This window comes from Ochotona princeps, chromosome 4, assembly GCF_030435755.1.
Source record: "Ochotona princeps isolate mOchPri1 chromosome 4, mOchPri1.hap1, whole genome shotgun sequence".
NCBI lineage: Eukaryota > Metazoa > Chordata > Mammalia > Lagomorpha > Ochotonidae > Ochotona > Ochotona princeps.
This window is the reverse complement of record NC_080835.1, coordinates 6,036,244-6,049,582: the sequence shown is the minus strand read 5'-3', so window position 1 is coordinate 6,049,582 and position 13,339 is coordinate 6,036,244. Positions and strand designations below refer to the sequence as shown.

General features: G+C 57.1%; 1 protein-coding gene across 1 annotated transcript; it reads left to right on the top strand.

Annotated features, from left to right (window-relative positions):
- Positions 1 to 8,138: 8,138 nt before the first annotated feature.
- On the top strand, positions 8,139 to 9,145 carry LOC101522590 (cytochrome c oxidase subunit 8A, mitochondrial). The gene is made up of 2 exons (XM_004596735.2): positions 8,139 to 8,330; positions 8,878 to 9,145. The coding sequence occupies exons 1-2, from the start codon at positions 8,217 to 8,219 to the stop codon at positions 8,971 to 8,973; spliced, it is 210 nt and encodes a 69-aa protein (XP_004596792.2). The 5' UTR covers positions 8,139 to 8,216; the 3' UTR covers positions 8,974 to 9,145.
- The last annotated feature ends 4,194 nt before the right edge of the window (positions 9,146 to 13,339 follow it).

Sequence of the window (13,339 nt, the reverse complement as noted above, 5' to 3'; positions counted from 1 at the left end):
ATGAACCAGCACCCATATGGGATGCTGGTGCCACAGGCTGCAGTTTAACTTGCTATGCCATGACGTTTTGTTTCTAGTAAAAGATTGTCTCAGAGGAAGAGAACTCACAGCAGGCCTGCGAGGCAACCCGCTTCCCCCACTGCTAAGGTGGGCACCTGCTCTCCCCAGGGAAGGGTCACCATGTGCTCCTGCAGGAAGCTGGGTAGGAAGTGGAGCAGCCAGAGCTGGCACTGTGAGGTGTGTGCCCACCCTGATGGCTGATGTTTGCTGGGATGCTCCCTGTCCCTGATGCTGCACACGATGAGGCGGGGACCTGGGAGCCGCAGCTGAGCAGCCTGACATGGACGGCATGTCCCTCTGCTGCAGTCGTGGCCCTGGACGACCAGGGATTCTGGGAGCCTGAGCACCTGTGCTGGGGCCTTGCTGGTCCACCCAGGCCAAGGTCACACCAGCCACAGCTTTGCGTAGTGCAGGCCACCCCACCAGAGGGAGGGGTCCTGGAGAGCGGTCTGGAGCTGTTGAACCTGGAGAAGGGCAGGTCATAGCCATGACCCAGAGCACCAAAGCACCCATGGCCAGACTGGAGCCAGTGCTGCAGCAGGGGGCAGGAGGATGGATGTGGGCTGGAAGGGGTTAACCACCGCCTGGCTCCCAGCCAGCCCCAGCCCTCAGTCTGTTCCCCCTGGGGCACTGCCCCCTCCCCCTGTCCAGGGACAGCTGCACACAGACGTCCCCTGTGCTTCTGGCGCCTGGCAGCAGCTGTGCCCAAGAGGAACAGATGGCCCTCGGGGAGCGCAGCCTCTGCCCTGCCCCCACTCCACTCCCACCTTGCCTAGCTTTCCTTCTCCAAGCCCAGGGAGGCCAGCCGTCCCTGCTGTGTCCTGCTGGCCTTTGTGTTGCCATACCCACTTAGCAGATGGGGAAGCCAAGGCCCAGATAGGAGGGGCACTCTCCAGCTTGTCCAGTAGGTCGGGATCACACCCGCATCCTCTCCCTGTGCCCGCTTCATGGACCCCTCTCCCCTCGGCCTTGGCCCTTCCTAGGAGTCCCCTGCATCCCATCCCCCTGCATCAGGAAAGGGCCTTGCCAGCCTCTGTGACCCCCAGGAGACCCAGCTGGCTCCTTGTCTGCCAGCTAATCCCTTCCATTTACCTCCAACCAGCCTCAGGGCCTGTCACCCCTGCCCTAAGCTTGCCAGGGTGAGCCCAGACCAGGTGAGAAAGCTGGCACCCAGAGCTGAGGCCAGAGGCTCCTGGGGGCGGCCGACTGAGACCTTCCACCTCTGACCCCACAGCACTGGAGTCCAGCCCCTTCCTGGGCCTCACAGGCTCCCTGTCTGAACTTGGTCCAGCACCACTTTTGGGCCTGAGCTTTTCATGAACTGGGAGCCAAGCTTGGGGCCATGAGGTACAGCTCCAGCTTACATGCAGCCTGTGGGCCTGGCACCAGCTTCCATGCCCATCCCCCCTGGTGGAAGGCGCTGTGGGTAGGGGAACACGAGCCCTGGGCTCACAGCTGGACCCAGGCTGGGAGAGACTCCCAGGAGTGGGGGGTGATGGGGACCCCAGGGTGGATAGCACAGATTATCTTGGGTGATAGCGAAAGCAAGGTTCCTGTCTATCCTGTGTGGTGAGTCTCCCAGCCAGGACCAAGCACCTCTTCCCCTTGAAGATGCTACAGAGGAGAGTGCCCAGGGGGAACCTTGGGCAGTGCAGCAGCAAGAAGGCAACACCTCACACCTGGCCGCTACACCCTCTCCACCCACCACTGCAGTGTGAGACCAGCAGTGTTCAGAACTGCCTGTGTCCTTTCAGGCTGCAAGGTATGTGTTACTTACTTTTTTTTGTCTTTTTTTTTTTTTTTAAAGATTTTATTTTATTACAAAGTCAGATATATAGAGAGGAGGATAAATAGAAAGATCTTCCGTACGATGATTCACTCCCCAAGTGAGCCGCAACGGCTGGTGCTGTGCTGATCTGGAGCCAGGAGCCAGGAACTTCCTCCAGGTCTCCCACACAGGTGCAGGGGCCCAAAGCTTTGGGCCGTCCTCTACTGCTTTCCCAGGCCACAAGCAGGGAGCTGGATGGGAAGTGGAGCTGCCGGGATTAGAACCTGCGCCCATATGGGATCCCGGGATGTTCAAGGTGAGGACTTTAGCTGCTAGGCCACGCCGCCAAGCCTGTGTTACTTTTAATTTCCTGCTTTTTAGTAAAACAAAACATGTATGGGGCGAGCATCATGGGCGGCAACATCCTATATTGGAATGCTGGTTGGAACTTGGCTGCTCCATCTTGGGTCCAGCTCTCTGCCAATGCACCCGGGAAGGCAACAGGGGATGACCTTCACCCTGGGCAGCTCCCTCCGCTGACCTGGTGCCCTTGGCCTTGCTCGGGAGGTTCACCCAGGCTGGGACAGAGTCTGTCCTCACTGCCAGGTGGGCTTCCAGAGAAGCCCCTGCTCTGCTCCCACAGCCCAGCTTTCTGTGGCTCACTGGCAAGGCCAAGGGAACGCCCAGGGAACGCCCACTCGCTGGCCACACCCCTAGCACCAGCCAAAGCCTGGGGGGCTGAAGCTCAGGCTGGTCTCCCACCTGAGCCACCCCAGGTCTGCGCTAGCAGGCAGCTGGAGTTGGGAGCCAACGGGAACTGGGAGCTTGGCTTAAGGGGTGCTGGCTGGGCTGTCCCAGGGCTCTGGAGGGGAGGCTGTTATTCTATTACCAGGTGAATGGAGACTGCCTGCTGGGCCTCCTTGGGCCAGCATACTGGGCCGCCACTGCCTGACACTTCCCTGCGGGTGAGGCTGCTCTGAGCACAAAGGGCCTGCTGGCATGGCAAAATCCCCAAAGCAGCAGGTGCCACGGCAACTTGACGCTAGATGGATGGCAGTGTTTTCCTTCTCTGGCTCACCAGGGTCTTCCTCGAGCCCACAGCGGGGAGGGGCTGGGTCATGGCACAAAAGTGCAAACGTTTGCAGAGCTAAGGGAGCAGCCCACAGCGAGCCCTGCGGGTCTCCAGGACCCTGGCTTGGCTGTGCTTGCCCACCTGGGAGTTGCCACCTCAGACAATGCTGGAGAGGGCAGCTGGAGGTCCCCGCCTTTCTCCTAGTGGGAGGCAGCTGTTGCCTGGCCTCCCAGCCCTGACCCCTAGGGAGGGGGCGGAGCGTCCAGAAGCCTTTAAGCTGGGCTTCTTTGCCAACCAGCTGGGCAGCTTGGAGTCTCCCAGCGCCCTGGGTCCCCTGCTATCTGTCCAGCCCACCAGGTCCCCTCCCCCCAGGGCTTCTGACCTGCGGCCCTGGCCCCTCACCCCTGCAGCAGCAGTGCCTTTGAGGCTGTTGACGTGGATATGGAACCTTCTGGAAAGCCCCTTTCTGCAGCAGCTTGTGTGGCAGCTGGAGATAAAGTCTGTGCAGTGCGGGAAGCTGGCAGCAGGTGCCTTTGTTTGCAAATGGGTGGCCGTCAGCTCATTCCCCTTCCCAGTAGACATTGGAGGCCATGGCGAAAGCCCAAAAAGAGCAGGTTCAACGGAGGCTTGGCCCTAGGTGGTTCAGCAGGGTGGTCCTCTGGGTCCATGGGAGTGAGAGTGGATGTCGCCTCACTGGGTTCCCCTATGAAAACAGGCTGAGATGAGGTGCAAGGACATGGTCCTGGGAGCCAGCATCAGCTCCCTCCCGACTTGGCACTGAAGAAGTGTTTGATTATGTCGTTTTATACTCAGTTCCCCTTGGGGCCTTGCCATCATGGGGGAGACCCAGATGGAATCCCTGGCTCCTGCAGCCATTTGGGTAGTGAACCAGCAGATCAAAGATCTTTGTTACTTTCCTTTTCGGGTAAATAAGCATTTTTTAAATTTGAAAAAGTGGTATCTATTTCATGCCACATTTGTAAAGATGGAGCAAGTTGGTCCAGTTTTTAAGGCCTGGCCCGGGGGCTGCTGGCATGTCGTCTTGTTTGAATGCTGCTGCCCATGGGCAGGGCAGCGTGCCTGTTTGTTGTCGCTGTCTTCTCTCCAAATACTAGAGGTTGTTTTGTTTTGTTTTGATTTAAAGATTGATATATTTTTATTGGAAAGGCAGATATACAGAGAGAAGGAAAGAGAGATCTTCTGTCTGCTGGTTCATCCCCCAAATGGCCCCAGTTGCTAGAGCTGAGCTAATGTGGAGCCAGAGCTTCCTCTGGGTCTCCCTGTGCTCCAGATAGGGAGATCCAGGAGCTGACAGAGATAGAGGGACATCTTTCATTGCTGGCTAAAGCCAGGAGTCAGGAACTCCATCGTATGTCACAATGCCAGTCCCAAGGACTATTGGCTCAGTCAAGTAGATTGAATCAGCAGGTGGAGGCCAGTTAGGCGTTACCATGGTGAAAAAGGAAGGGTAGGGGCTGGCTCGGGGTGCAATGCCTGCATCCAGTGTGGGAACGGCTCACGTCCAACTGTTCACATCCAATCCAGGTCCAGGCTGATGTAACTGGGAAAGCAACAGAAAGTGCCCCAAGTGTTTGGGTCCCTGCACCCGCATAGTAGATCCAGAAGAAGCTCTTGGTTCCTGGCCTTAGTAACCCTAGCTGTTGCTGACATTTGGGGAGTGAACCAGCAGATAGAAGATCTTTCTCTTGGGCCCGGCGGCGTGGCCTAGCAGCTAAAATCCTCGCCTTGAACGCCCCGGGATCTCATATAGGCGCCAGTTCTAATCCTGGCAGCTCCATTTCCCATCCAACTCCCTGCTTGTGGCCTGGGAAGGCAGTAGAGGATGGCCCAAAGCTTTGGGACCCTGCACCTGTGTGGGAGACCCGGAAGAGGTTCCTGGTTCCTGGCTCCGGATCGGCATAGCACCGGCCGTTGCAGCTCACTTGGGGAGTGAATCATCGGACAGAAGATCTTCCTCTCTGTCTCTCCTCCTCTCTGTATATCTGACTTTGTAATAAAAATAAATAAATCTTTAAAAAAAAAAAAAAGATCTTTCGTTTCCTTGTATCTCTGTAACTCTGCCTTTTTTAAAATTATATTTATTGGAAAGTATGATGTACAGAGAGGATTCGCTCCCCAAGTGGCTGCAACAGCTGGAACTGAGCCGATCCAAAGCCATGATCCTCTTCCAGGTCTCCCATGTAGGTGCAGGGTCCCAAGGCTTTGAACTGTCCTCGACTGCTTTTCCAGGCCACAAGCAGGGAGCTGGATCGGAAGCGGAACTGCTGGGGTTAGAACTGGCACCCCCAATACCAGCCAGCTTACGTTAGGGCCGGGACTAGCAGCTGGCTGGGCTGGGCTGAGCTAGGCTGTAGCCTCCACCAGTGTCAGCCGAAACTGGTGGTGGTGCCTGGCCCATCCATGCTGCAACACCCACTGGCAAATGCTGAGGTGAGATGGGCCATGCCAGGATGGGCCGCAGTGTTCAGCCAGCACATGTGAGACCGGGAGTAGGGCATGAACATGGTAGGGGGCTGCATGGCGCTCCCCTGCTGGACCACTGGTGAGTGTAAGAGCTGGCCCTGGGGCAGACCAGGCTGGGCAGTACCACAACACCTGTTGGCCTCATACGAACTGGATCAGGGGAAAGCCAGACTGGTTGACTGTTCCTACTGGTGTATGCATAAGCAGAGCAGGTGTGGATTGGTTGGGCTTTGCTGCAGCATCAGCTGGCAGAGGCTGTCATGGGGGGCATTTTGTCAGGTTAAACTGCAGAACCACCTAGATAGTGCATGATCTGGGAGTGGGAGTGGGCCAAGTAGGGAAACTGGACACCTCCCTTTTGGGTTGCCACTCTGACTGGTGAGCATGAGAACCAGAACTGGGGCAGGCATGGCGAGGCAGAGAGTGGCATCCATTGGCAGGTGTGTGGACTGGATAGTGGGGCTGGTTGGGGTGAACTAGGCTTTAGTACCCATTGACATGTACAAGAGCTGAATGGGATGTGGGACAGACTGGACCAGTCTGCTGTACATATTGGTAAATATGGGAACCAGGGCAAGGGGCAGGCCTGGTGGGGGTTATTGGGAGTCGCCCTAACTAGGCTGCAGCTCCAACTGGTTTATGTGGCCACATGTGGGACTGGGTTGGCCAAGTGGGTGGGACTGGGTTGGGCTGCAACAGCCATTGGTTTGCGAAGAGGACAGTGCTGGAGGCAGAACTGATCCAGCAATCACAACCACCAGTATGAGTGTAAGCTGATAAGGGTGATGGACTGTGCCAGACCTGTACTGGCAAGCACAAACACAAGAATCAGATCTGGGATCACCTCAGATGAGGTTTCTTTGGGAATCTTCCAACTGGACCACTGGACTCAGAACTTCAACCATGGAGAAGGTTGCAGGGTCCTTGGTTTAACCGTGAATGCTTGTTCAGTGGCTCAGATGGAGCAGTGGACAGCATATCCAGGTGCACACGGAGGATACAGTGATACACTGGAGCCTGCAGAGGACACCAGGTACCACGACAGAGGACGGAGGACAGAACAAGTCGATCAACTACCCCAGTCAAGTGTTGGCAGTGAAAATCTAAGCAAATGGAAACTCTAAGGTGGACTATGTCAGCCAGTGGATGCTGGAGAGATTTCTTCATGCTTGGAATGGTGAGGTTGAGTAATTCGGAACTGTGGAACTATCAAAACATCTGAGCAGAGCCCTCGGAGCAGGCCCCATATTGGGGACCCTGGGATGGGTGGGAGGCTCGATGTGGCTTTTCCCCTTATCCCAGAGACAAGAAGAAAAACAGTGGTTTTACCCACGTTCCTCTAGCCCTTAAACCTTTGTGCCCTAATCAACTATGTAAAGATTATCAACAAAATAAAAAGAACCAGTTCCCCTATGGCATCCCGGTGTGTGCAAGGTGAGACCACAAGGCTACTGCACTGGACCCAACTATGCCTTTCAGATAAAGTAAATCTTTAAAGGAAAAAGGGTAGGCGAGAGTTGAAAAGTGTTTCAGATACAACATGATCTGAAGAGGTAGAGGTGCTGCCGCCTGCAGCAGCATCCCACCTGAGCTCTGGTTGGAGACCTGCCGGCTTCACTCTGGATCCATCCCTGAACATTCACCTCGAACGACAGCCAGTATGGCCCAAGTCCCCGCTCCCACATGGGAGACCTGGATGAGGCCTCTGGCCTTATTACTGTCCTGACTCTGCCTGGCCCAGCCTCTGCTGAGTGGCCATGTGGGGACTGAAGCAACAGAAGGAAGACTTCTCTGTATCTCTTTCTCTAGCTGACTTCTGAATAAGTAATAATCAGAAAAAAAGAAAATGGAAAGGGATAAAAGGCTTGATGACTGGGGACCAGAAGGCAAGGAGCTGTGGCCCATTGCCAGGTGGTGTCCAGAAGTTGGATGTGGGCAAGCAAGGCAGCCACTGAACGGTCTGTGACCTTTAAGAAAGAAGAGATGGGGACCAACGCTATAGCCTAGCAGCTAAAGTCCTTGCCTTGAACACTCCAGGATCCCATAAGAGCGCCGGTTCTAGTCCCGGCAGCCTTGCTTGCCATCCAGCTCCCTGCAGTCGAGGATGGCCCAAGGCTTTGGGACCCTGCACCCACGTGGGAGACCTGCAAGAGGCTCCTGGCTCCTGGCTTCGGATTGGCTCACTTGGGGAGTGAACCATCGGATGGAACATCTTCCTCTCTGTCTCTCCTCTTCTCTGTGTATCTGCCTTTCCAATAAAAGTAAAATAAATCTTTAAAAGAAAAAGAAAAAAGAGATGGGGGCTGGCGGTGTGGCACAGCGTGTTAAGAGACTGAGACAAAGGCATCACATTTGGAAAGGGCAGGTTCAAGTCCAATCCCGTTCCCAAGCCCTCAAGCCTCTGCCTCTAACGTGGAAGACCAAGGTGGAGTTTCTGACTGCAGCACGGCCCAGCTGAGAGAAGTTAACTATAGAACAGAAGAGGGGAATCAATCCATGAAAACCTGGAGGACACACGTCTAGACTTAGAATGAATGGAGGGAGGAGTCAAGAGTGAGGCTTAGGTAGTCTTCGATATGATTGGGTACCTTCGATGTCGCTCACGTAACTAGGCAAATCAGGAGGTGTCATCAACAGAAAGACCGCCCCTCCACGCTCCGCCCGCCGGTGGTCGGAAAGCGTGGATTGGCTGTTTCGGGGGACGCGCCAGAAACCTGGGAGGTAAATCTTGACGTCATCTCCGGGAATCTTCGGGCCTCTGCAGCCCCGGAACTTCCGGCGCGCTGCCATCTTGGCTTCCCGACCTTGGCGTGTGGCTCGGCTCTGTCCGCTATGTCGGTCTTCACGCCGCTGCTGCTGAGGGGCCTCACGGGCCCGGTCCGGCGGCTCCCGGTGCCGCGCGCGCAGGTCCATTCCAAGCCTCCGCGGGAGCAGCTCGGGACCATGGTGAGGAACTTCCGCCCTGCACCGGCCTTCCCGACCCTGCAGGGTGACGCGCTGTGGATGCCTCGGGCGGGGACAGGAGGACCCCGCGGGCCTCTGGGATGTTGCAGTTAGCTTTGCACCCGCCTGCGTGACCGCGAGGTGCTTGCTGCCCCTCAGGGGCGACGTGGTGCCCCCCGGAAGGCACCAAGGGGGCCTCGGGGCTCGAGGCCGGCGATGGGCACCGCTAGCCGGAGGCGGCAGGGCTGTAAGGAGTCCCCTGCCTCCGTGCCTGTTCGTCCAGGAGCGGAGGGGAGCGGGGAGGCCCACTCCGATGCCCAGCAGGTGCATTGCTGCCTCCCCTCCACCTGATCTGGGAGCCGGAGAAGCGTCTCCCTGGATCCCAGCCCTGCTCTGCACCGCGGGGCTCAGCGCGGCCCTTGGACCTGCTGTGCCCCTTCCCCGTTGTGGTGGACATGCTGGGCGACTTGCGCCCCCCCATGAGTCTTGCCTGCGGGGGGAGGGAACCCAGGGGAGTCCTCACTCGGGGTCCCTTCTCTGTACTGTGTAGGACATGGCCGTCGGGCTCACCTCCTGTATCCTGTGTTTCCTCCTGCCATCCGGCTGGATCCTCTCGCACCTGGACAGCTACAAGAAGCGGGAGTGAAGGGGGCTGCGGCCTTGGCCGGCCAGCAACCACCCGTCCCTGCATTCCCAGCTGAGCTGTGCCCAAGGGCCCCAGTGACCACCCACACTGGCCCCAGCCCACCCCCACCTGATGGACCACCACTCCTGCATTCCTGGCCTGGCCTGGGACCTCTCCTGGATCATGTCTTTCAATTCCAATTCCACCAGGCCTCTCCTGGATCATGTCTTTCAATTCCAGTCAGCTCTGCCTGAACTCCTGGGACAACCTGTCTGGGTGGGGCCTGCTTCCTGCAGCCCACTTCACAACAATAAAGCCTACTGAACCGGTGCCTCTGGCCAGCCCTGTCTGTATACTTGGGGTGGGGTAGCTGGGGGGCTGGGGGTGGTGAATATCTGGCCAGCCCCTTCCCTGGGTTATGTCCCTGCCTCCTAGCCCCTGACAAGCCTTTATCTGCAGGACCAGCCCTCCGTGAGCCCCACCAGACCCTGGCCGTGGGGTGAGGCACCTTGTAGTACCTGGCTGCTTTTATGTCAGCTCCAAGGCTCTTTTCTGGTCCTAAGCTTGGAGCCTGGAGCTTCTTCCTGGTCTCCCACACAGATGCAGGGTCCCAAGGCTTTGGGCCATCCTCTGCTGCTTTTCCAGGTCACAGGCAGGGAGCTGGAGGGGAAGTGGAAAAGCCAGGATATGAACCGGTGTCCATATGGGATCCTGGCACTGGTAGGTGTAGGGTTAGCCTGTTGAGCCACTATGCCTTTTGTGTGTTTTTTCTTTTTTTCACCCCAGGAACTCAAAAAGGCATGGGTGATAGTCGTCTTCTGGGGGCAATACTCCAGCCTCACAGTCTCAAGTGGGGTGCCCTGTTTTAGGGGCCTTGGCCAGCCCTCCTCAGCCCCCTGGGCTCCACAGGCTGCCAGGTCGTGTAGCGGGACGGGGGCAAAGTGGAGCATGAGGGGCTGTGGGCGCTCTGCGTGGGAGCAGCACACCCGGTCTGTGGAGGATGGGAGTCAGGTTGGGTAGTCCTGTGACTTGGGCAAGTGTGGCACTGATCATTGGTGTTCAGACGGTGTGGCAGCAGGAAGAGCAAGGACCCTGCCCTTGCTGGGGAGCATCTTGTCCCCAGCACAGGGACTTGGTGGTCATGAATGAGGCTGAGGACCTTGACAGGGAGTCTTCCCGGTAGGCGGGAGGGAAAAGGGAAGGGGGTCCCAAGCCAAGAGCCCTGGGTACAAGAGGGCGAGGGCACAAGTGCTGCGGTCCCCAGGCCCTGCTGACCGGGCTCTGCCCATCCCCCAGTGGCCTCGGGATGACTTCTGTGCTGCCTGTCTCATTGCAGAGGGGATGGAGTGTGACATTGGCCCCTGAGCAGACACTGAGGGGCAGGTCAGCCGTGAGAGCTGGTGGGCAGGTGTGGAGCTGGGGTTTACCCCAGACCACTGGGGTCCCTGCTCTGCCCCTCTCTTCCTTTAGGTGGCATGGATCCTGCAAGTGACCATGGCAACCCAGCCGATGGCCCAGAAGTGCAGACCCACTCAGCTTCCACAGCCTCGGCAACCTACTAGGCAGCCTGTGGACCACAGTGGCTACCCCTTTGCGGTTTTCTCCTGGCCGTGGCAGCCCGTGGGGATTGTGCCGTCCCAGGGGCCGTCTTTGTCTCCTGGGTCCCCTGGAAGTTGTTGGGTGGTCTGCAAGCCCTCCTCCTCCAGGACTGAGGCTTCATGGTCACTGGGACCCTGTGTGGAGTCTCCTGTCCTCTCCATGTATTCACCTGTCAATCCCACAGATGTGGGTGGGTGTGGGACTTGCGCATGCTCTGTCCAGCAGGAGGGTACATCTGGGCCAGGTTACCCTGTGGCTGCTGCGGTCTCCCTGGGTTCTCCCTGGCGACTCTCCCGCAGGCAGTCCAAGGCCTGGCACCTGTGCTGTTTTGTTCCAGGCCCGCCCTTGGCAGCCGGAGCCAGCAGCAGGTGACAGGTGGTGGAGACAAACTGGGCTGTGCCAAGGTCTCCGGGCAAATCCTCGCAGGCAGGCGTGATTTATTTCTTCCCATTTCTTTTTACACTTGATCTTAGCCAAAAGGCCGAGAAGCGATAACCATTTCTTTTTAAAGACTTCCTTATTTGAAAAGCAGAGAGAAGCCTTTTCATCTGCTGGTTCACTCCCCTAATGGGCGCCCCTGCTGGGTCGTGTGGAGCCCTCCCCTGCTGTCTTCTGGGAGCATTGTAGCAGGAAGCTGGGTTAGATACAGAGTAGCTAGGATCCCAGCAGGGTTCCACGGGGCCTGGGGCCTCTCTAGGGTAGCCCTACTGGCTGGGCTGAGCTCTCTAGGCAGGTTGGAGAGGTTCATAATGGAAAAGCTGAATCTCAAGACAGCAGAAATAACAGGACCCTTGGTCTGGGATCAGTGGCTTGCTGCTAACCCCCAACTAAGTCACCCCTGGCCAGAGCTAGGCTGTTGCTGCAGCCCATACGTACACCACCGTTCCCATCCCTGCAGCTCCAACTCCATCCAGCTCCCCGCTAATGCACCTGGGAAAGCAGCAGCAGGTGCCTCAAGTGCCTGGCACCCTGCACCCACGTGGGAGACCCAGAAGAGGCTCCAGGTTCCTGGCTTCAGATCAACTCGGCTCCGGCCATTGTGGCCATCTGGCCATCTTCCAACCAGTGGATGGAAGCTCTTTCCTCTGTGTAACTCTGCCTTTGAAATAATAAATCTTAAAAAAAAAAAAAAAGAGCTAGCCCAAAGCCGACCATCCTGGGGCTGGATGAGAGCAGAAGCTTCCTGCTGGCACTCCTTGCCATCTGTCTCCAAAAGGGCGGGCCCCGGGGTGCTGTGCAGAGTGCCCCCAGTTACAGGACCTCAGGCACAGAGGATCAGGTCTGTGTGCCAGCCCCAGCTCCAGCCTGCCAGGCGGGCAGACACTACAATGTCACCATCCAAAGGGTCCAGATGGGGGGGCCTTTGGTCTCCTGGGGTCGAGAAGCAGCCAGGGCTGCAGCCCACCTCGGCTGTGACCCACCACCTCACCGGGGGCACAGGTGATGGCTGAGCAGTGAGAGCGCACTGTGCAGGGCCTGACGTCCCCCAAAGCCGGCCTCTCCCAGGGGCTTTCCTGCACAGCCTCCGTGTGCACCAGAGGACGCTGGCATCCCATTTTCAGTTGAGTTCCAGCTATTTTTGATCCAGCTCCCCGATAATGTGCCTGAGACAGCTGAGAGGGGCCCTGTCACCCACAGGGGAGTCCCAGATGCAATTCCTGGCCTCTGGCTGGGTCTGCATCTGGCTGTCTGCACCTCTTACAGAATCAACCAGCAGATGGAAGATTTCTGTTACCCAGTCTTTCAAATAAACAACAGGTAAAAACCTAGTTAATTGGGCCTGGTGTGGTAGCCTAGTGGCTAAAAGTAGTATTGCATATACCAGGATCTCATATGTGCAGTTGTTCGTGTCCCGGCAGCCTCCTTCCCATCCAGCTCCCTGCTTGTGGCCTGGGAAAGCAGTCGAGGACGGCCCAAAGCTTTGGGACCTGGGACCCTGCACCTAAATGGGAGACCTGGAAGAGGCTCTGGCTCCTGGCTTCAGATCAGCTTGGCTCCGGCTGTTGCGGCCACTCGGGAAGTGAACTAGCAGATGGAAGATCTTTCTCTCTGTTTCTTCTTGTCTTTCCATATCTGCCTTTCCAATAAAAATAAATATATATCTTTTTTTTTAAAGGTAATTTACAGGACCAGTGTTGGGGCAGAATAGGTTAAGTAAGCCACCGCCTGCAGTGTTGGCATCCCATATGGGCAGCAGCTGCCCTGCTCCTGGTCCAGCTCCCTGCTAATGCACCTGGAAAAGTAGCAGAGGGGGCCCGGCGGCATGGCCTAGCGGCTAAAGTCCTCGCCTTGAAAGCCTCGGGATCCCATATGGGCGCCGGTTCTAATCCTGGCAGCTCCACTTCCCATCCAGCTCCCTGCTTGTGGCCTGGGAAAGCAGTTGAGGACGGCCCAAGGCTTTGGGACCCTGCACCCGCGTGGGAGACCCGGAAGAGGTTCCAGGTTCCCGGGTTCGGATCAGCGTGCATCAGCCCGTTGCGGCTCACTTGGGGAGTGAATCATCGGACGGAAGATCTTCCTCTCTGTCTCTCCTCCTCTGTGTTTATCTGGCTGTAATAAAAAAATTAATAAATCTTTAAAAAAAAAGAAAAGTAGCAGAGGATGCCCGAGTCCTTGGGCCCTTTAGCCACGTGGGGAAAGCTCCTGGCTCCTGCTTTGGACCAGCCCAGCTCCTGCTGTGGCGGCCATCTGGGGCGTGAACCACGGGATGGAAAATCTCTGTCTGGCCGCTCTGTAATTCTGCCTTTCAATGATTTCCTTTTTGTCTCTTAAAGATGGCCGTTCTCAC